This window comes from Giraffa tippelskirchi, chromosome 4 (genome assembly GCF_054371585.1).
Source record: "Giraffa tippelskirchi isolate mGirTip1 chromosome 4, T2T-mGirTip1v1.2.pri, whole genome shotgun sequence".
NCBI lineage: Eukaryota > Metazoa > Chordata > Mammalia > Artiodactyla > Giraffidae > Giraffa > Giraffa tippelskirchi.
In genome coordinates, this window is record NC_137278.1 from 98,192,671 (window position 1) to 98,217,272 (window position 24,602).

The window sequence follows — 24,602 nt, forward strand, 5'->3', positions numbered from 1 at the left end:
TCCATCAATAGACACATGGGTTGCTTCCATGCATTGCAGTTGTGAATAATGCTGCTGAATATGGGTGTCTAAATGCCTGCTCAGTCCCTGCTCTGTTTTTCAGTTCTTTTGGTTATATACCTAGAATAGTGATTGCTGACTCTTCTAATCCATTTCCTACCCTACAGCCAGAGTAATGTCTTTAGCACTCAGGTCGTATGGACTGTGTCTGTCTCTGTTTGTCTCCTACAACTTCAGACCCCTTGCACTGCATTTAGAGGACAACACAACCCAGACTTCTTACCAGGGCACAACATAACTGGGTGCTGCCTTGCCTGCAGCCTCATTTCTGCTTCTCTTCCTCTGCTCTCTAAGCTCCAGCCACATAAATCTGCCATCTGTTTCTTGAGCACCCATGCTCTTCCTTGTACCAGGACCCTTGCAGGTGCTATTTTCTCCACTGCCACACAGCCCCGCTTAGGTTTCAGTATAAATGTTATCTCTTCAGACAGGCCTTTCCTCGTGCCATATTTAAGCATGTTACCTATTTATTTTCTTTCATAGTGTCTTTCTAATTTCATAACAACTTTCTGAAGTCCTTGATTCAGTGTACAAATATGTATTTGTTTAGTTTTAAAATGACTGACTCCCCCCATACCTCAAGCTCCATGGTGGTGGGAACCATAGTACACCAGTCCCTGAATGCAGCTGGGAAGCCATGAACAGTGAGAGACACATGTAACCTCACAGGGGACTCTTCTTATAGGCTGTATTGATTTGGCAAACTTCTAAAAATCAATTATCAGTACTTTGTATTATTTCCATGTCTGCTTAAAATTTAATCCAAATTGTCCTCTCATTTGAATAATAATGGTGTGACAGTTCATTTCACATGATTTAGGGATCAGATGTAACCTGAAAGTGAGTATAAAATCAAAGTTGAAGCTGTAATAAAATATGTGGATGTTCTGTATGTCTGTAGTATAAAGATTTGGTTTCTGTGTTTTCACCATCATTTTTTTCCTTCACAGACTGAGACAACACTTGGACTCAGTTCATACCAACAGAAAAGGTAAGGAAGTAATATATGTGTGTTTCTTTTTCCTCTTTTTTAAGATTTATTTTTAATTGGATGATAACTGCTTTTATTTATTTTAATATATGAAGTTTTATATATTCATTAAGATACCGACATACTTTTAGTTCTTTCCAGGGGAATTCCTGCTGTCCTTTTCTCTCATACTAGTTTGGTGAAGGGGGAAAAGCAGATTATAAATCACATCATATCATGTATTTCAAGTATTGCATATGGAAAACCGGGTTTAAATCTGAACTTGCATGTCATCACATACAGAGTGGTTTACTTGTAGCTGAAACACCCCTCGCTTTGGAAGAGTTTCAGCTTTCCAGCTCCCTAATGACTTCTCCTGTGGTCCAGCCACTTTTTATGGACTGCACTTCTGTCTTCAGTTATCATCAAGGGTCTGCCTGCAGGCCCCTAGAGGAGGAGGTTATCATGTAGTGAGAGAGAATTCTCATCTCAGGAGACCCTAACTGGTTGTCTTGTTGAGCCCCCTTGTTTGATACATGAGGACTCTAAGAGTCGTAGAACCAAGGGATGTGCTAACCAAGGTAAGACTGGCAGAGTTTCAGATAGAATTCCTTATCTTCTGATTACTAGCCCTGTATTGCGTTCTCTTTGATATTCTTATAATGGAATCCTTCAGCATTCACTATTTTCTCTTTTAGCTGGAAGAGAAATATAGAGAGTTAGTTAAAAATTAGAGGGGGATATGCTTTGAAAGAGGAGCAGAGGAGCCAGTGAAGGGAAATGGGGTGAGCATCTACACAGTCACCTTTTAGTCTACTCTGCGCTGGGGCCAAGGGTACACTCCTTTCCTCGAGACATCTTGAAGGACAGTGGAGACATCGCTTCTGATGAGGTTGTAAAGCACAGGTATGGATGAAATGACAAAATGCAGCCGCTTTGTGAAAGAAGGCAGCTTACTTAAAGAGTGTATTATAATCAGATGATAGAGGCCTCAGGGCTTACTTGTAGGGGATCGGGGGCCTAAGACACATTTGTGTGCCTCACGTGGCATCTTACTCTCATCATCAAATCAGTCCACAAGGCCCAGGTCAGAGCTGAGGTGAAGTTGGCTTCTGACTGCAGCTTCTGGTCTCCACTCCTGGGGTGCTGCCTCCCCCAGATTCTCCTTGGGGGAACCCCCCAGCTTCCACTGGGCAGAGAGATTGCGAGATGAACACTGTCTTTTGACCTCCTGTAGTCATTTCTGTGGCTTCCCTGATGGGTCAGTAGTAAAGAATCCACCTGCCAATGCAAGAGACGTGGATTTGATCCCTGGGTGGTAAGATCCCCTGGAGGAGGAAATGGTAACCCACACCATTATTCTTGTCTGGGAAATCCCATGGACAGAGGAGCATGGGGTTGCAAAGAGTCGGATACGATTTAGCGATTAAACAGCAACAGTCATTTCTGCACTGCTTTCTCACTTTTTGTGCTCCCTAGCTGTATAGCCCATGTGCTGCTCTATGACTTTTCTAGTAAGCCAAGAGCTTCAGCCCCATCCTTTCTTGTATCACCTGTACGTGATCTCCTGAGTGAAAACCCTCAGTCTGAAAGTGAAACTTAACCCCTGCTTCAGGGAAGTTTATCACATGAAAAGCTTAGTCCCCCTTCCCTCTTTCATCTGCTTCAGCCCCAAGGACTTGCAGGATCTTCTGCAAAGACATGAGCTCTGCTTTCTTGATCTCAGGATCATGGGAAGTAGAACTATGAAAGACAGAATTTTCCAAGATACTTTTATGTATATTTTTCTCCTCCCTGACTCACCCTTTTGTTTTAATACAGTTATCAATTACTTGATAATGTTTTGTTTAAAAACGTGCTGACTACATAATATAATGTTGGATAATGTGCCTGTAGTGTTCTATCAGTGTTTGTTTCAGCTAAACACCAGAATGTTGTAATGAGTATCAGTAATGGTTTAATATTATTGACATGAGGCCACCTTTTATAATGTCTTTTCCTAGGATTGTGGAGCCATGTGTTAGGAGATTAGAAATCAAGAGACTTGAGTTCTATGTTAACCAGCTGTGTAGCCTTGAGAGAAACCACTCAGGTTCTGAGCACAACTTTCATTTGCAAATGGGGGAAGATCATTTCTTGGCCTGATGTATCTTATATGTGATGTAAGGTTATGCTTTATGTAAGGTTGCTATAAGGATGAAATGAGAAGACTTATTCGGCATCAACAGTTGCAAACATTAAAATGTTATATGAGCGTAGGTTCTGGGTGTTTGCTAACGTATTTGTTCAGTCATTCAGCAAATATTTACTGGGATCTTTACATACACCAGGCATTATAGTAAGAATTGATATGGGTGAATTTAACTCAGATGACCATTATATCTACTACTGTGGGCAAGAATCCCTTAGAAGAAGTGGAGTAGTCAACAAATAGTCAACAAAAGAGTCTGAAATGCAGCACTTGAATGCAGTCTCAAAAACGACAAAATGATCTCTGTTTGTTTCCAAGGCAAACCATTTAATATCACAGTAATCCAAGTCTATGCTCCGAACAGTAATGCTGAAGAAGCTGAGGTTGAACGGTTCTATGAAGACCTACAAGACTTTCTAGAACTAACACCCAAAACACATGTCCTTTTCATTAGAGGGGACTGGAATGCAAAAGTAGAAAGTCAAGAAATACCTGGGGTAACAGGCAAATTTGGCCTTGGAATACAGAAGGAAGCAGGGCAAAGGCTAATAGAGTTTTGCCGAGAGAACGCACTGGTCATAGCAAACACTCTCTTCCAACAACACAAGAGAAGACTCTACACATGGACATCACCAGATGGTCAATACCAAAATCAGGTTGGTTATATCGTTTGCAGCCAAAGATGGAGCAGCTCTATACAGTCAGTAAAAACAAGACCGGAAGCTGACTGTGGCTCAGATCATGAACTCCTTATTGCCAAATTCAGACTGAAATTGAAGAAAACCACTTTTTCTAGGGAAAACCACTAGACCATTCAGATATGACCTACATCAAATTGCTTACGATTATACAGTGAAAGTAAGAAACAGATTCAAGGGATTAGATCTGATAGACAGGGTACCTGAAGAACTGTGGATGGAGGTTCGTGACATTGTACGGGAGGCAGGGATCAAGACCATCCCCATGGAAAAGAAATGCAAAAAGTCAAATTGGTTGTCTGAAGAGGCCTTACAAATAGCTGAGAAAAGAAGAGAACCAGGTTCAGTGCATGAGACAAATGCTCAGGGCTGGGGCAATGGGATGACCCAGAGGGATGGGATGGGGAGAGAGGTGTGAGGGGGGTTCAGGATGGGGAACACATGTAAACGCATGGCTGATTCATGTCAATGTATGGCAAAAACCACTACAATATTGTAAAGTAATTAGCCCCCAACTAAAATAAATAAATTTATTTTTAAAAAAAGAAAAGAGAAGCGAAAGTCGAAGGAGAAAAGGAAAGATATTCCCATTTGAATGCAGAGTTCCAAAGAATAGCAAGGAGAAATAAGAAAGCCTTCTTCAGTGATCAGTGCAAAGAGATAGAGGGAATCAATAGAGTGGGAAAGACCAGAGATCTCTTCAAGAAAATTAGAGATACCAAGGGAACATTTCATGCAAAGATGGGCACAATAAAGGACAGAAATGGTATGGACCTAACAGAAGCAGAAGATATTAAGAAGAGGTGGCAAGAATACACAGAAGAACTCTCCAAAAAAATCTTCATGACCCAGATAATCACGATGGTGTGATCACTCATCTAGAGCCAGACATCCTGGAATGCAAAGTCAAGTGGGCCTTAGGAAGCATCACTACAAACAAAGCTAGTGGAGGTGATGGAATTCCAATTCAGCTATTTCAAATCCTGAAAGATGATGCTGTGAAAGTGCTGCACTCAGTATGCCAGCAAATTTGGAAAACTCAGCAGTGGCCATAGGACTGGAAAAGATCAGTTTTCGTTCCAATCCCAAAGAAAGGCAATGCCAAAGAATGCTCAAACTACCACACAATTGCAGTCATCTCACATGCTAGTAAAGTAATGCTCAAAATTCTCCAAGCCAGGCTTCAACAATATGTGAACCATGAACTTCCAGATGTTCAAGCTGGTTTTAGAAAAGGCAGAGGAACCAGAGATCAAATTGCCAACATCAGTTGGATCATCAAAAAAGCAAGAGAATTCCAGAAAAACATCTATTTCTGCTTTATTGACTATGCCAAAGCCTTTGACTGTGTTTATCACAACAAACTGTGGGAAATTCTTAAAGAGGTGAGAATACCAGACCACCTGACCTGCCTCTTGAGAAACCTGTATGCAGGTCAGGAAGCAACAGTTAGAACTGGACATGCAACAACAGACTGGTTCCAAATCAGGAAAGGAGTACGTCAAGTCTGTATGTTGTCACCTTGCTTATTTAACTTATATGCAGAGTACATCATGAGAAATGCTGGACTGGATGAAGCACAAGCTGGCATCAAGATTGCCAGGAGAAATATCAATAACCTCAGATATGCAGATGACGCCACACTTAAGGCAGAAAGCAAAGAACTAAAGAGCCTCTTGATGAAAGTGAAAGAGGAGAGTGAAAAAAGTTGGCTTAAAACTCAACATTCAGAAAATTAAGATCATGGCATCTGGTCCCATCACTTCATGGCAAATAGATTGTGAAACAATGGAAACAGTGACAGACTTTATGGTTTTGGGCTCTAGAATCACTGCAGATGGTGACTGCAGCCATGAAATTAAAAGACGCTTACTCCTTGGAAGGAAAGTTATGACCAACCTAGACAGCATTAAAAAGCAGAGACATTACTTTGCCAACAAAGGTCCATCCAGTCAAAGCTATGGTTTTTCCAGTGGTCATGTATGGTTGTGAGAGTTGGACGATGAAGAAAGCTGAGCGCAGAAGAATTGATGCTTTTGAAGTGTGGTGTTGGAGAAGACTCTTGAGAGTCCCTTGGACTGCAAGGAGATCCAACCAGTCCATCCTAAAGGAAATCAGTCGTGAATATTCATTGGAGAGACTGATGCTGAAGCTGAAACTCCAATACTTTGACCACCTGATGCGATGAGCTGACTCATTTGAAAAGACCCTGATGGGAAAGACTGAAGGCAGGAGCAGAAGGGGATGACAAAGGATGAGATGGTTGGATGGCATCACCGACTCAATGGACATGAGTTTTGGTAAACTCCAGGAGTTGGTGATGGACAGAGAGGCCTGGCGTGCTGCAGTCCATGGGGTCGCAAAGAGTCAGACACGACTGAGTAACTGAAATGAACTGAACTGTGGGTGTTTGCTAACACCCACAGTTTTGTTAGCCTTTCAGCTAATTTGTTCAGTCATTCAGCAAATATTTACTGGTATCTTTACATACACCAGGCATTATAGTAAGAACTGGTGATTCCGTCATTGTGTTTGTTGTCTATTGCTTTGTAATAAATTACCTCCAAACCTAGAAGCTTAAAGCAGCAGACATTTATTATCTTTCTGTTTCTGTAAGAAACCTGAGAACAATTCTGTCTGAGTAGTTGTGGCTCTCACGAGGGTCTCTCATGCCATTTCAGCCAAGACATCATTTGGAGTTGCAGGCATCTGAAGATGTAGGCCTCACTCACGAAACATTAGCAAAAGGCCCCAGTTCCTTGCTGGCCGTTGGCAAGAGACCTTCATTCTTTACCATGTGGTACTCTGCCATGTGTCACAGCAGCTGATGACCCTAGAACAGGAGATCGAAGAGAGAGCACAAGGAGAAAGCCATGATGTCTTTTATAATTGAGTCCTGGAAATCACACACAACCACCTCCACCATGTTTTATTCATAGTAAGTTACCCCCAAGGAAAGCAGAATTAAGCCCCCACTACTTGAAGAGAGGCCTATCTGAGAATCTGTGATCATATGTTAAAACTACCACTGTGCTGAATAGACCAGATAGTCAAGACTCCTGCCCTGGTACAATCTGTGTGCTAATGGGGAAAACCACAAGCCACCAAGTAAATGAACAAAATGTCAGCTCAAGAAGAGTCTGGGATAGACAAGACTTTATGACTTCTTCAGATTTGACCGTAAGGAAGGTCTCTCTCAAGTGATGTTTCAGCTTACCTGGTGAAGTCTGAGGGCACAGCATTTCAGACAGATGAGCAGCTAGTGCAGATGTCTGGTGTTGGGCGCAGTGTTGATGTTATTATATTATAACAGCTGGAATTGTGACTGTGTGCAGTTAGTTAAGAAGAAATACATGTGTGTATCTGTGTGTGTATGTATATATGCAGTGTCCACAAGAAGAACCAGACTCTTCTGATCTTTAAGTTTCCTGGTATCTCTAGGATAAAAGCCAAAAATACTGGACTAGGGAGTACTTTTCAAATTAGGATGGTTGAGGTTCTTTAATTGTATACTTTACTTTTCACTAATATCAAGTACAGCCATTTTGGTTGCCTACGGTTAACCATCAGCATCTAGAAGATTGTGGTCAGATCCAGAACTTGCTAATATCTGTTTTAAGTTCTGTGAAAAAGTTCATGTTCTTAAATTGTTTCTTAAGATTCCATTTGGGTATGTAACTTAAATTTATTTTATAGCTCTGGAGCTTTTAGCTGTACATGAAATGACATATATGCAAAAAATGGTACCACTTTGCATACATCTTGAAGACTGTACTAATTTGATGGTAGACTTAATCCCAACCATATCAAATATTACAATAATTCTGAGTGGTTTCAACACTAACTGTCAGACTATATTAAGGAAAGATCTAAGCATATATTGCCTAAAAGAAATGTACTATACTTTTCAGTTTATATTTAATTTTTTAACCATTTGTTTTGAAATAACTTTAGAAAATAAATGCAAAAATAGTCAAAGAATTGTACTACTGACCTAGATAGATTCCCCTAGTAACATTTTACCACATTTGCTTGATCATTCATCATCTCCCTCTCCACCACTTCTTTCCTTATCTCTTTTTCCCTGTCTATCTCTGTATATGTATATGTGTAATTATCTTTCTGAATTTTTTGAGAATCAGTTGTAGACATGATGCTCTTTTACCCCTAAAAACTTCAATATATATTTCTTATATTTCTTATATATTTATAAAGAAAAATCACAGTAAAATCAGGAAATTAGCATTTACATATACTAGTATTTAATCTACAGACATTATTTTAATTTTGTCAGTTGGTCTGTTAATGACTTTTATTTTAAAAAGTATAAGAAATATTTATTAGAAGGGGTTAGAGTGAACTACCCCCGCAAAATTTTGTTTGTTCAGTGAAGTCTCTCCTTCATTTCTGAATGATGGCTTTGCTGGGTATTGTATTGTTGTTTAATAGTTATTTTCTTTTAATATTTTAAATACGTCATTCCACTGTCTCTTTACCTACAAAATTTCTATTGAGAAATCCACTTGTACAGTAGCTCCTCCTTATCCGTGGGGCATACATTTCAAACACTACCCTGTTACTGCAGGTGGTACTGAACACTGAATATACTCCATTTTTTCCTATACTGACACTGGGTCACACGTACAAAAGGGTACAAGGGACAAAGGGGAGTCAAGTCTCAGGGCAGAGCCAGACAGCACGAAGTTGCATCATGTTCCTCAGAGGGGTGTGCAGTTTAAAACTTAAGGATTTTTTATTTCTGGAATTTTTCATTTAGTATTTTCAGGCCGCAGTTGAATGCATGTAAGTGAAACTGCAGAAAATGAAACCATAGATGAGGGGGGCCTCCTGTATTCTTATGTGGTGGGGGTGTGCTCCTTGTGTGTGATGTGTCACTTTTGCTGCTTTCAAGATTCTCTCTTTGAGTTTTGACAATTTAATCGTAATGTGCCTTTTCAAGTTCAACCTATGTGGGGTTCTTTGGGCCTCAGAACTCTGGATGTCCTTTTATCTCCCCACAACACTAGGGGAGCTAAATGTCTGCCTTGGGCTCTCTCTTTCCCCCTAGAGAAACTGTAGGTGCCAGGGGCCCCTCTCAGTGGCTGTAGCAGACTGGTGGTGGGGAGGCAATATGAGCAGACTGTAGCCATTTCTCTTACCTTTCTAATACACTGGGGTTTTTTGTTTGCTTTTGAGTTTTTCTTTCTTTTTTCCTCTGTGGTCCAAGGATGTTCTCTGGGCTCCATACTAGAAGTAAGCAATCAGATTCCAGAGGTGCAGAGCCCTGGAATCTGCATTTCTACACGCATCCTAGATGATTAAGATGTAGGTAGACCACAGATCATTCGCTAAGAAATACTGGGCCAAAGAGTACCTTTGGTTTAGGTAGTAATTACCCTTAGGAAAACATTTTAAATTTCATAGATCACGCACATTCCCAAAGCTCTCAGAAGGTACTGTATGCTTTATTTGGGAAGGTCTTGTCTGCAGATAATCACGGTGGTGTGATCACTCACCTAGAGCCAGACATCCTAGAATGTGAAGTCACGTTCCTGGGCCTTAGAAAGCATCCCTACAAAGAAAGCTAGTGGAGGTGATGGAATTCCAGTTGAACTATTTCAAATCCTGAAAGATAATGCTGTGAAACTGCTGCACTCAATATGCCAGCAAATTTGGAAAACTCAGCAGTGGCCACAGGACTGGAAAAGGTCAGTTTTCATTCCAATCCCAAAGAAAGGCAATGCCAAAGAATGCTCAAACTATCACACAGTTGCACTCATCTCACACGCTAGTAAAGTAATGCTCAAAATTCTCCAAGCCAGGCTTCAATAGTATGTGAACTTTGAACTTCCAGATGTTCAAGCTGGTTTTAGAAAAGGCAGAGGAACCAGAAATCAAATTGCCAACATCTGTTGGATCATCGAAAAAGCAAGAGAATTCCAGAAAAAACATCTATTTCTGCTTTATTGACTATGCCAAAGCCTTTGACTGTGTGGATCACAATAAACTGTGGAAAATTCTGAAAGAGATGGGAATACCAGACCACCTGACCTGCCTCTTGAGAAATCTGTATGCAGGTCAGGAAGCAACAGTTAGAACTGGACATGCAACAACAGACTGGTTCCAAATCAGGAAAGGAGTACATCAAGGCTGTATGTTGTCACCCTGCTTATTGAACTTATACACAGAGTACATCATGAGAAATGCTGGGCTGGAAGAAGCACAAGCTGGAATCAAGTATGCCAGGAGAAATATCAATAACCTCAGATATGCAGATGACACCACCCTTATGACAGAAAGTGAAGAAGAACTAAAGAGCCTCTTGATGAAAGTGAAAGAGGAAAGTGAAAAAGTTGGCTTAAAGTTCAACATTCAGAAAACTAAGATCATGGCATCTGGTCCCATCACTTGATGGCAAATAGATGGGGAAACAGTGGCTGACTTTATTTTCTTGGGCTCCAAAATCACTACAGATGGTGATTGCAGCCATGAAATTAAAAGCCATTTACTCCTTGGAAGGAAAGTTATGACCAACCTAGACAGCATTAAAAAGCAGAGACATTATTTTGCCAACAAAGGTCCATCTAGTCAAGGCTATGGTTTTTCCAGTAGTCATGTATGGATATGAGAGTTGGACTATAAAGAAAGCTGAAAACTGAAGAATTGATGCTTTTGAAGTGTGGTGTTGGAGAAGACTCTTGAGAATCCCTTGGACTGCAAGGAGATCAAACCAATCCATCCTAAAGGAGATCAGTCCTTGGTGTTCATTGGAAGGACTGATGTTGAAACTGAAACTCCAGTACTTTGGCCACCTGATGTGAAGAGCTGACTCACTGGAAAAGACCCTGATGCTGGGAAAGACTGAAGGCAGGAGCAGAAGAGGACGACAGAGTATGAGATGGTTGGATGGCATCACTGACTCAATGGACATGAGTTTGGGTAAATTCTGGGAGTTGGTGATGGACAGAGAGTCCTGGCATGCTGCAGTCCATGGGGTTGCAAAGAGTCGGACACAACTGAGCGATTGAACTGAACTGTATGCTTAACTTTGACCTTGACAGTTCACCAAGAAACAGATTTCTTGTATCTCTCCAGTTGTTCTCTCACTTGAAGTCAGAAAATAGTCCTTATTCATCTCCTTATCTCGAAATAAGCAGTTAATATTTTCATGAAAATAAAAATATTGTATTGAGGCTTCCAAAACAAATGCAGTCACTGCAGAAAGCATAAGATCATGTATTACTTTTTTAATGTCTCAGATTCTGTTTCTGTGGAAGTAACAAAGGGCACCATTTTTCATACTGCTTCTCCAGTTTATTTTTCAGCCTTATTGGATTTGTAGACATTTGCTTTTTAAAGCACCAAGTGTCATGGCCATTCTAAATAAATGATAGCAACCATTTCAATCAGCTGTGGGTACACAACAGCTATATTGTTGGATTTTTGGTTTTGTGAAAATAAGATTATATGCCTATGACAGTTTGTGTTGTACCCACTCAACTGTAAAATTTTTCCTTAGATACAAATCTGCTGTTGTCTTGAAAATACATGTTTATCTGTGAGGTAATCGTCTTTTATACATTGTTCCCTCTATCTCATATTCTGGGAGCATCCTGTAAATGTCACAGTAACAATTGCTGGACACCACCTCTTTGGAACATTTTATGGCAAGTCTTAGCCCACATGAGGCATAACAAAGGAAAACAAGGTCTGAGGATTTAAAAGGAAGAAATAGAATTGTTGTTACTTGCAGGTGATTTGTCTGTAGAGATAATCCAAGATAGTGGTCATTTTAGCAACACCACATACAATGGCAGGGGAAAGTCTAAGAGAATCTGTAGATTGTTAGAATTGACTCACCAAAATGATTAGATTTAAGATCAGTTCCCTCAATCAGTAATTTTTTAGTATAAAGCAGTAACCATGTATATCTATTAATATCTGCATACTTGACATATCCACCTAGATAAGACAAGTGTAAATGTCTGAAACAATACTCCTGAATCCCTACCCACTACCCTTCCCTGCTTCCAGCCCACTCTCTCATGTCATGGCTGAGTATCCAGTTTCTCAGGCCAGAATCTTAAGTCATCCTGATGCCTGTCTCCTTTCTCTTACTCTCCACAGTCAGTCCCTCAGCATGATGTCTGTAGCTTCCACCACCTTCTCTTGCTGTCACCTTGGGCCACAGCGACCATCCTCTCCTCTCTGAACAACTACAGGGCTTCCCTCTTGGGCTCCTGCAGTCTCTTCTTCACACAGCGGCCGGAATTGACCTTTTAAATGTGTTAGTTTAAAGGTCATGTTACTTCCTTGCTCCAAACACTCTAGAGGCTTATTGTTACACTGAGAATAGAATCCAAACTCCTACAAAGAGACCTGGCCTCTGTACCTCTCTGATCTCACTTCTGGTCTCTTCCCCCTACTTCCAGCACTCCAGCCACTTCAACCTCCCTGTTTTTCAGCATGCCGAGGACATCCCTGCTTTCTTACTCCGATCTTCACCTCTCCGGTCTCAACTCCAGTGTCCCTCCTCAGAGAGACTGTCTCTGTTTCCTGCTGTGTTTTTTGATTTGTATGTTGGACATCATCACGTGATAGGTTCTACTTTTGTTTTTCCTGCTGGGATGTTAGTGCCATGAGAACAGACTCTGTGCCGTGTTCCCATAGCCCCAGCCGTTAGACAGCTCCTGACATTCAGTCTGTTTGTGTCAAGTGAATGGGGTGTGCACTTTTCTTCCCCCCTTCCCTGACCACTTTAGACATTTCCACTTGCAGTTCTCAGTTCTGTAAGAGAAAAAAAAAATGTCTTAATCTCCTTTGTATCTCTAGCTTCTAACACCGTCAGTGTTTATATATATGAATTAATGACCTATACATAGTTACTTTTTACATTGCACTTTTTTCTTGATTGGATGGAGATTTATGTAAGTTTGAGGTTCATACCGTTAAAACTGGTGAACTGATCAGTATCATTATTTTAAAGGAGCAGAAGAGTATCCTTATTATAGTATGTTTTTTAAGAAGGGCAGAAATCAAGAGGGCACAGTTTCTGTACCTCTGGCTGTAACATGGCAGCTCTCTTGTGCTTTCATTATCCCAGTGTCTTTAGTTTTGTGCTCTAGTAAAGCACAGAAGAATTGATGCTTTTGAACTGTGGTGTTGGAGAAGACTCTTGAGAGTCCCTTGGACTGCAAGGAGATCCAACCAGTCCATCCTAAAGGAGATCAGTCGTGGGTGTTCGTTGGAAGGACTGATGTTGAAACTCCAATACTTTGGCCACCTGATGCGAAGAGCTGACTCATTGGAAAAGACCCTGATACTAGGAAAGATTGAGGGCAGGAGCAGAAGGGGACGACAGAGGATGAGATGGCTTGATGGCATCACTGACTCAATGGACATGGGTTGGATGGACTCTGGGAGTTGGTGATGGACAGGGAGGCCTGGCATGCTGCAGTTTATGGGGTCGCAAAGAGTCGGACACGACTGAACGGCTGAACTGAACTGAAAGTATAATCTTACATTTGGTCTTTTCTTTTCCTTCTTGGGTTTGTCATCTTTAATGTTCAACATATGTAGAAGATTATCAAGCAACACAGAGTAATGGTCTTAATTGGTGAGACTGAAAACACCTTTAAACCTTATTTCTTTAAGCTCAATTATTCCACTACTTAGAATATTTAATCTTTACTGAATTGAATTAAAACTAGATTTTCTACATTTTCTGTATGTCCTTGTTAATTTGTAATGTATTTCCTAAATGAAATTGCTCTATCATTTGAAGCTTGTGCTCTTCTGAATTATGGAGATAATGAAATAAAGTAGTCTCACAAAAATAAGTTTTGCTCTTCCATCATTTCTTAAAATGCAACAGAAAGATAATCTACTGTTTAGAACTTTAGTGGCCAACTTTCTCACTTTCTCAGTTAGTAAACAGATGACTCAAGGTACGTGGATCACCCCCACCCAAGTCATTTATACTTCACATCAATATTTGGTTGTGGTGATGTCTAGTAGGTTTGCTAGTCAGGGATCTGTTTTAGTGAGAAGTTCTAATATCAAGTGAAATAGTTAGAAATGATACTCAATTATTTAGGCCAAGATGTCATAGATCAGTATGTTCTGAACTCTCAGATTAAAGATATTTCAGTTCCTGGAAACTTCTGTCCCCAAATTGATTTTTGTTTAGTTCTTTGCCACTTTGATAGATGGGGAAACAGTGAAAACAGTGGCTGACTTTATCTTTCTGGGCTCCAAAATCACTGCAGATAGTGATTGCAGCCATGAAATTAAAAGACACTTACTCCTTGGAAGGAGAGTTATGACCAACCTAGACAGCATATTAAAAAGCAGAGACATTACTTTGCCAACAAAGGTCTGTCTAGTCAAGGCTATGGTTTTTCCAGTGGTCACGTATGGATGTGAGAATTGGACGATGAAGAAAGCTGAGCACCAAAGAATTGATGCTTTTGAAGTGTGGTGTTGGAGAAGACTCTTGAGAGTCCCTTGGACTGCAAGGAGATCCAACCAGTCCATCCTAAAGGAGATCAGTCCTGGGTGTTCATTGGAAGGACTGATGTTGAAGCTGAAACTCCAATACTTTGGCCACCTGATGTGAAGAGCTGACTCATTGGAAAAGACCCAGATTCTGGGAAAGATTGAGGGCAGGAGCAGAAGGGGACGACAGAGGATGAGATGGCTGGATGGCATCGCTGACTTGATGGACATGGGTTTGGGTAAACTCCGGGAGTTGGTGATGGACAGGGAGGCCTGGCGTGCTGCAGTTCATGGGGTTGCAAAGAGTCAGACGTGACTGAGCGACTGAACTGAACTGAATTTGCCACTTTAGTTAAAATGGGATCGCAGGGTTTTTTCTATATATATTGCCTCCAGGTACAGTTAGTTGTGTTAACTATTGTTCATTGTACATCTATCAGAAAATACAAATGAACATATTAAGGTATATAGTTATCAGTTACATCAGCCAAATAAATTCCAGCAGTTTACTGGAGTATTTTCTGTTTCCTTGTACCTTTGAATTGGAAAAATACGTGTTTTTTTCCTGTTTAAAAACATGCTTTTATTGATTTATTCTAATATAAAAAATAACACATATTTCTAATACGTTAGACTCCATTTTTGTAGATACCCTCTCATGAAAAAAACTCAAGTGTCTAACTTTGGTTTGGGGAAATACATAGTTTGAAAAATTGCTTCTTAACACTGTTTTCTTTTTGCTTACAGTATCTCTCTGTACCGGGGTAATTGCAGACCTATACGATTTGAGCCACCAATGCTGGATTTCCATGAACAGTAAGTTCAAAGTATTTTTTACCATAGTTTTCCATTAAACCATTATATGTATTTTATGCATGCCTGGGTCTTGCCTTTTGCCTATGATATCTTGTATGAGAAAGTTACATGTTCAAGTCATCAGGAAAGTAAATAACCTTGAATACAGTTTGAACATGGGAAGTAAGTGTCTATTATGAGTCAAGCGTATACTCTTAACTTTTGAAGTTTGAAAAATATTTACACTTTCGAGTCTCTGGTTCAGAGGATCCTATCTTTAGAAGCAACATTAAACTTAGGGTTACCTTTCTGATTAGCACTTAATTTCCATCTTTATTATTTAACATTTTTTCCTTGTGGATATAGAAGAATATATTAATTTGTTTGATACATATACTTTGAAGGTGCAAACTTTTATACATCATCAAATAAATAATATTATCACCAACCTAGAAAGCCAAACTAAAGCAGATCCTATAGGAAGGTGTGGTTCAACCACAGATTTACTTCCTCAAACCATGGTTCTACTTACCTTCTACCTCTGGATCTCAGGTTTTGCACATCTCAGGTACCCTGAGGGGAACACAAGTCTTCAACCCATATTTGGTTCCAACTCAATTTAGCAGGTAGGAAAAGAGAACATCTTAAATGATATAACTACTAGAGAAATGCTACTCTGATAAGTTAACAGAAGGCGATTTTTTTAATTTAACTTTTTTTGTTTCCCTTTCTTTTTTTATAATTTTTATTGGAGTAAGATTGATTTACAGTGTTGTGTTTGTTTCAAGTGTACAGCAAAATGAATCAGTTACACATGTACACACATCCATTCTTTTTTAAATTCTTTGCTCTTTTAGGCCATTAGAGAGTATCGAGTAGAGTTCCCTGTGCTATACAGTAGGTCCTTATTAATTCCTTATCATCTGTTTTATATATAGTAGTGTGTATACATCAGTCCCAGTCTCCCAATTTATCCTAACCCCTCTTTTCCCCCGGTGACTATAAGTTTTTCTTCTACATCTGTTACACTGTTTTTGTTTTGTGAATAAGTTCATTTGTACCATTTTTTCAGATTCCACATATAAGCTATACCATATGATATTTGTCTTTCTCTGACTTTACTCAGTATAACAATCTATGACAATCTCTAGGTCCATCCATGTTACTGCAAATAGCATTATTTCGCTTTTTTATGGCTGAGTAATAGTCCATGTATATATGTACCACATGTTCTTTATCCATTCCTCTGCTGATGAACATTTAGATTGCTTCCATGTCTTGGATATTGTAAATAGTGCTGCAGTGAACATTGGGGTGCACATATCTTTTTGAATTATGTTTTTTTCTGGATATATGCCCAGGAATGGTCTTGCTGGATCATATGGTAGCTCTATTTTTAGTTTTTTAAGGAACCTACTAGTAGCTATACCAGTTTACATTTCCACCAGCAGTGTAGGAGGCTTCCCTTTCCTCTATACCCTCTCCAGCATTTATGAGAAGAAAATAATTTAAAGGGAAAGGTAATAGGAACTGTATGCAGATCTGTTGAGTCAATAAATGAAAACTGCCATTTCTTTTTAATGTTGTCAGAGTTGTTGTTAACCATTTTCTACTAGTAAAGACATTAAATTTAAATAATTTCTTTACAATCTCAAACTTAGAATACTCAAATGTGTCAGTCATACTTGTACAGAACCATGGTAGAGCAGTTAGCAGAAGAGCTATGTGCTAGCAACTCCATCTTCTCAGGTGTTTATATTCTTAGAAAGATCATGGATTTTGGAGGGGATAAAGAGAAGTTTGTATGCTTCCTTCTGTAGATGGAATCAGTGTTTGCAAACAGTCGTTATATGAATAGTAAAACTCACTTGTGGGTATTGGATTCAAAGACCATAATGTTCAGATAGGAAATACATCACTCTTGTTCCTGTCCTGTAAAAAGGTTGAGGTACAATGTTGAGGCAAGAAAACATCGAGTTCTTAATGTGATCACAGTGATGTGTCACCCAGTCTCCTTCTATCAAGTGCAACATATTTAATGAAACATGCCATGCACTTTGATCTTCAGCAAGAAAGACAATGATGAGTAAATTTTTAAATTCTAAATTAAAAAATTTTTAAAAACAGTGATGAGTAAAATTGTCTTTAAGTTTGTTCTCATCCTGAGTGAATGAAAAGGGAGGCTGCTGAGCTCCAGTCTAGGACCCTGGCATGGGCCATGTCTGTGATGACACCATGAGCCTGGGGACAGGAGATCAGTGGACAGGAGCAAAACTTAAAATCTAATGCAGTGAATTTTCTTACTTTGAAAAGCTTAGCAATAACCATTCTAGAGAGATTGTTTCAGAAGTTATACCCAGTGTTTTTCACTTCATTTTTTAAAGGGAGTTTTAAAAATGTCGTGAATCCTTTAAGATAAAGAAATGTTCAGGTATACTAAATATCTGAATTGGAATTGGTAATGCCTGTTTCAAATTATCTGTCGCTCAACACTTTAAAAAATGTACCATCCCCCAAATAGAAGAAACTGAGATAAAGTCAAGCAAAATTCTAGACTAGTTTTAACCCTTTTTGGATCATGGTGTTTTTTTTTTTAAGAGAAGATGAAAGCTATGACAACCTCTTCCTTCCTTTCCCCAATGCTTACATACACACAAAATAACATTTTGCATACAAGTTCAAGGGTTTTATAGCCATCCCCCTCCAAGTCCGTATCTGGATCCTTAAGAGCTAGTGAAGAATTCCTGTTCTAGACCACGGATTATTAAATCACTACTACAGAATTTGCTGGGGTTTTGCCTGATGTGCTAGCCGTACATGTTCACTGTAGTAAACTTAGAAAATGCTTATTAAGAGAAAGAAGAAAAAAATGACCAGTAATCCAGCCACTCAGAACATTAACACTGAACTTTTATCCTTTAAGTCCTTTTTCTGTGTATCTGTATTTATTTATTTATTGAGTTACAGAAATAGAACAATATTTTCTGAACATAAACTATTTTGTAACCTGCTTTCTAAACATAATATACCATGTCTTTTTTGATTCCATAAAATTTTCTGTTATTTTATAGTATCAAAGAACAGCAAATTGTATGTATGCATTTTAAAAATTCATTTATTGTTTTAAACTTTTTGTTTTGTAATCAGTACTGAAACTAATGCTTTAAACACAGCCATGAGTTTCAGAAGAGAGTCCAAAATTATGAGATGAAAAGATATGCAAAAAGTGAAACATTTTTAGGTAAGATTTAGGCTAGAGAATAATTGAGTGTCATGCACAAAGAGAACTGATAGGAATCAGTGAATTAATGTACAACCAGAGAGGAAATAAATGAGATTTCTTTAAGAGACTGGTGCTGATCCCAGAGAACTGGAAACGTCCTGAGCTGAGAGCAGCTGTGGATGATGTGTTGAACATGTGCGAACAGACAGATGAATCCCAGGACAGGCAAGGTCGGGTCATACAGTGAGGAAGGTTGTTTGAAGCGGACTGTGTGCTCTTACTGACAGCGCGGAAGAGGGACAGCATAGTTACACTGGACTGCTTCCCAAAGCAGCAGGTTTATATGCTGCTGCCAGAAGTCGAAATGAAAAACAAATTCTATCCTTAATTTAAACTTTCTGTGTCCAACCTGAGAGCCCTGAACAGTTTGTTTTTATCTCATAAAGTGGATCTCACAGAAGTGAATCAGTAGAAGTAGGAGTTGGGGGCAAATGTGAACAGGGGTATTAGGGTTCAGTCAGAGGAATAGATCCAGTCATAGATTTTTATATGTGTGTGTATGTGTGTGAGGGAGTGTATGACTGTATGTGTTTATGTATGTAGAGTTTTTGAGGAATTGACTTATATTAATATAATTGTGGGTGCTGGTTAAGCAGGCCCACAGTGTACAAGGGCAGGTACTCAGGAAGGGACAGTTGCCTCGGACTGGATTCCAAGGAAGCAGGGCAATCACAGATCCAGCTGTTGTTGGGAGTCTCTTAGCTAAGGCAAGGGCCAAACTCTTTGAAAGCTCCAGGTGTGTTATACATACTTTAAAAGGCTCCTGTCTCTAAAAGGAATTGTTCATGCATGGTTTCATGCAACCATACAGAAAAGTAGAGCAGATAGTAAATATATTCTTAAACTAAATTCTGTAATTAAAAGTTTTCCTATAGCCATATTTTTATTGATTTTTAAAAATTACTTGTAGCAGACATAATATTTCATTTCTGTAGGTTTTGGCAAACATCTCCACATATAAGGGCATTCTCCATAACCATAGCACCAAGCTTGCCAGGCTCCTCTGTCCATGAGGATTCTCCAGGCAAGATACTGGAGTGGGTTGCCATGCCCTCCTCCAGGGGGTCTTCCCAACCCAGGAATCAAACCCAGGTCTCCCACACTGCAGGTATATTCTTTACCATCTGAGCCACCAGGAAAGCCCATTGTTGGTATTCTAAGAAAATGAACAGTAATTACAGAGTGCCGTATTTCCTCTATTTTGGTCAACTACAGTGCTGTAGTTGTTTGGTTTGAAATGATAGAACTCTAACTGCAACTAGTTGAGGCAAAGATGAGGATATACTAGAAGGAATTCCAAGGACCATAATGTATTTGCAGAAAGTTCAGAGTCACAGTGGGATCTGGGAACAACAGGATGCATGTTGTCCAGCACCACCAGGCCCTTCTCCCTGTCTCTTATCTCCCGTTGTTTGCTGTCGGCTGCTTCTGTCTCACTGCCCGTATCTTTTTCCTACAGTGATGGGAACAAATTGACTGACTACTCTTCAGACCCACATTCTTGTAGCCTCCCTCCATCAGGGAATAATAAAGCTTCTTTTACTTTAGTTTGAAAAATCTCAGAGTAGAACAGTCATCACCCTGGCATAGGTGAGGTAGCCACCCTACCCCTCAAACGAGGACAGTATTTGGTAGTGGATGTATCTTCCAGGGGGTGTCTCTGTAATTATCAGGGTTTCACTCAGAGAAAGAGTAGTCTGCTGTGGGCAGCAGCTTCAGTTGGAGTCCATCACAACCTCCCTGGCCTGGAGAACCCCTGATGACCTTCCTCCTCTCTAAAGCATCCCTTCCCCAGCCTGCCTAGCAGAGGTAGGAACTGCCCCCCTCACTGCTTCTGTGCTGTTGTGTTCACTCCACTGAGCTGGGTTGGATCCCCACCCCAAAGCTGGTTTAGTGTCAAGGCTAATTCACCAGGTGGCTCAGGGGTAAAGAATCTGCCTGCTAATGCAGAAGACGTGGGTTCCATCCCTGGTTTGGAAAGATCCCCTGGAGGAGGAAATGGCAACCCACTCTAGTAATCCTGCCTCGAGAATTCCATGGACAGAGGAGCCTCACAGACTACCGTCCTTGGGGTCGTGAAGAGTTGGATACAACTTAGCGACTGAGCATGCAGTGAAACTTTCTGGGGAGAGCAAGGTAGGCTCCCAAGGTCTGAAAAATGGCTTGAGAGAGCAGAGAAAGGAGACTGGCTTGAATCCTGTGGTTAGGGGTTGAGGCTGGGTGGACTTTCATGGTCTGAATTTTTCAATAGATCCAAGAGAGAAAGTATACAGGCTTTCCTGTGGGCTTACCCAGATGTGGGACATAAGGAGAAGGGACATTGTGGGGCTTGAAAACTGTTTGTAATCAGGCATCAAAACTAGAGTTGAATTCTTCATCACACTTGACATCCTCTACTAACTTCTGTCAAAGCGTTGGTTATTGTTCTAATTGTTTCTTTTGATGTCTGCTCTCCTGCTAGACCAGACTATCAAGATGAATTTGTTGTTGGTCAGACGAGATCGGGCGCGTTCAGGGTGGTATGGCCGTAGACTGTTGTTGGTCAATTGCTAAGTTGTATCTGACTCTTTGTGACCCCATGGACTATAACCTGCCAGGCTCCTATGTCCTCCACTGTCTCCCAGAGTTTGCTCAAATTCGTGATACACACTGTTTATCTTTACATATTTAGCATGTATTTCATACATAATACATGCCATACGTTATCTTCAAGTCCAGCAAGATTTTCTGCTGATTTCTTCTGCTACAGTTAAATTTGTTTTGTTTTTAAGTGCTTTTGCTGCTGCTGCTGCTGCTAAGTCGCTTCAGTCGTGTCCGACTCTCTGTGACCCCATAGACGGCAGCCCACCAGGCTCCCCCGTCCCTGGGATTCTCCAGGCAAGAACACTGGAGTGGGTTGCCATTTCCTTCTCCAATGCAGGAAAGTGAAAAGTGAAAGTGAAGTCGCTCAGTCATGTCCGACCCTTAGCGACCCCATGGACTGCAGCCTACCAGGCTCCTCCATCCATGGGATTTTCCAGGCAAGAGTACTGGAGTGGGGTGCCATTGCCTTCTCCCAAGTGCTTTTGCTGGACTTCAGTAAACATTTACTATACCTTTTCTTCTTGATCCAGTTATGTGCTGATTTAATTAATGCCCATGCTATAAATGTTTCATTAGCTTCATATGTCTGAGTAATTTTAAGACTTGAGAAGTACCCTTAACCGAACATTTTATTTTTTTTTCCAGAAATTGTTAAGTAATCAGAAATCATTGCTCACTATACTGTACCTTTACTTACACACTAAAGTTTTTGCCTTATGTTTTCTGTGAACTGTTTCTACTGCTTGTGGTCAGTTTTGCTAAACCAGAAGTCACTCTTCATTTTAAAACACCCTTTACGGTATCTGGAAGAACTTTTGAATTGGATGAAATTTCCCACTCCAGGTTGTCAATCATAGTCTCCGAGATGGTTTCCCGTCCTTCAGCAAAGACACAACTCTAGTTCTGTGGCTGCTGTCTAAACCTCCATGGCCTGAGTCCTCTCACTACCCTGCTCATCCCTACTGTCCTCTAGGTCTTTGATGTTTGATCAAATTAGCTTTCTTCAAAAGTAGGCTTTCTTTGTTTTCATCCATTTTGTTTAAATGTATTCTTTAATTCTACCCTTTTCCCCCTTTCCTTTACCTTTCTCTCCCTCCCTCCTTCTTTCCTTTCCCCCTTTCCTTCTCTGTCTGTAACAGCCTGGAGAAATCTTGGACATGACCACCCCTCCCCTTTACTCACTCCCCTAGTTACATATGCCAGTGCTGTTAAATATTTTTCTGTTTCCATAACAACTCCTTTTTTCAAACATTTACTGTAGTTTTAAAAGATTCTTTGGGTGAGAACTTGTTTCATTGAGTTCTTTGGTTTATGTAATTATTAAGTGCAGAGAATCTTGGTTTCAAGTCTAAAGTTTAAAGTAGAGACTTAATGGCTTTCTAAAAAAGTGGAAATTGAATAAACTTGCTATAAATGGGGATCTTTATTGTCAAGTTAAAGTCAGTTTATGAGGGCCATTTCCTCTTAATCACTTTCTGGTATTCCCAGAAAATCAAGTAGGCCATCTCTTTTAAAGGGCTGTTTGGTGCTTTTTAGCTTTCCAGTTTCCCATTGTTCTACCAACACCCTAGTTCAGCCTGAGGTGCTGTGCTCAGACGCTCAGTCGTGTCCAACTCTTTGTGATCTCATGGACTGTAACCCACCAGGCTCCTCTGTCCCTGGGATTCTCTCGGCAGGAATACTGGAATGGATTGCCATTTACTCCTCCAGGGGATCTTCCTGACCCAGGGATCAAATCTGCATCTCTTACATCTCCACTGGCAGGCAGATTCTTTACCAGATGTGCTTGAGACGATGGTCAGATTCTGTGGTAGTTGAGTGTTACAGAGTACTGCATATTGATTTGGTGCAACTTGCTGCCAGAAGTGATGTTAATAGACCACTCTGTCACTGCCGTTCATAAAGTTTGTCTGAGGGCAGCTGCCCAGCCATCTCTTCAGCTATTCTGTGGCATTGCATTGTCATCTTTCTGTGGCTAGAAAAATGGCCATTGACCACAGAATTGCAGCTTACTTTCCAAGCTCATTTCTAATTCATGAGTGCTTCTTCTTAATTCTTTCGGGTCTCAGACTCTTGTAAAATATGGGCAGTTAGTCAGAACAGAGAACAGCTGTATAATTCAGCTTGATCTATCTCTAAATAATTCACAGTAACCCCCTTGGCCCTACTTTGAAGCAGCTGATAATGGAAACAAGCAGGACCGGCACTAGCAGACCTTTGAAAATCTTTGTCTTATTTTCACGTCTTACCTGTCTTGCCAAGCAGTCATACATGATGCCTATGACAGGAGGATTCTAAGATGGCCTCCAGATTCCTGGTCCCTAAGGAGCACATACACTTCCTCCCAATCATATTCAAGCAAACACTAACCTCGATGTTGCTGTAAAGAATTTTGAAAGTGTGATTAAAGTCCCAAATCAGTTGACCTTTAAGATTGGGGAGGTAATCTGGGTGCTTGACCTCATCATACGAGCCCTCTAACTCTGGGTGTAGCAGTCAGAGACAGAAATGTCAGAGGTTTGAAGCTTGAGAGGTATTTGATGCAAGGGAGTTTCCTTGTGTTGGTTTTGAAAATTAAGCTGCCACATGGCAAGATACTGAGAGCAACCTAAACTTTGCCAACAACCTGCATGAACTTTGAGCTTTGATGCCCGAGACCCCAAGCAGATCCACCTGTCATGCTCTGCCTAGACTTGTGCCTGACAGAGCTGTCAGATGATAAATGGGTGTCACTTTCACCCTCTCAGTTTGTGGTACTTTGTTAGGCAACATAAGAAACTGATGTACTGCCTATTTATTTACAAGTAAATTTGTATTAGTACTTGACCATAGTTTTCCATGGTTTTAGTGTGGCCTCTCTCCTTAGTCTCCTACTTTATCGAGGAAACTGAGGCGAGGGAGAGGCAGGGAGAGCTGTTTGTATGAGCTCTGTAGGCAGGTCCATCCAAGGAGTATGCCCTCTGCTTCCATGATGTGGACCACCCGTAGCTGCAGAAAGCCTGCTCCCATGAGATGTGTGGCTGGAATAGCCTGCTGACGTACTCCGGATGTCTCTGAGCAGTATAAGTAGATGACCCTTCTCCCCTGAGCAAAGGTTCATTTCTGGAGGGTGTGGCCCAGGGCCTCCACTCTTTGATCGCTAGAAGAAAGAGCACGGCCAACCTCAGCAGCACTGCAAAGCAAGCTTTCTGACCCACCCCACTTCCAGACTCCGAGAACCTCTAGGCTTGTTTCCTTACCCAAGTCCTCTCCTTTAGCTGGCCATCTTCAGTGCAGTCTTCTTCAAGGATCCTCCAGATTACCTGTCTGTCTTACACCGTGTCTATTTCATCTAAACTGAGATTGACTGCACTGATGTCACAGGAGGAAAAACATTAAGAACAAATTCATAGGAGAAACACTCGTTGCCAAGTAGTGTACAAAATATTTGAATTTTAAGAGCATATTTGTTGAAAGGGCTTCCCTGATGGCTCAAACAGTAAAGAATCTGCCTTCAATGCAGGAGACCCAGGTTCAATCCCTGGT

At 40.5% G+C, this 24,602-nt stretch overlaps 1 protein-coding gene across 6 annotated transcripts in view; it reads left to right on the forward strand.

The window, feature by feature from the left end:
* TMEM131 (transmembrane protein 131) overlaps positions 1 to 24,602 on the forward strand; it is a 180,791-nt gene that overhangs the window by 60,286 nt on the left and 95,903 nt on the right. For all 6 annotated transcript variants that reach the window (XM_081484467.1, XM_081484470.1, XM_081484471.1 and 3 more), the window contains exons 3-4: positions 1,011 to 1,051; positions 15,164 to 15,232. In XM_081484467.1, the coding sequence (XP_081340593.1) occupies positions 1,011 to 1,051; positions 15,164 to 15,232 (110 nt within the window). The remainder of the gene's footprint in view (positions 1 to 1,010; positions 1,052 to 15,163; positions 15,233 to 24,602) is intronic.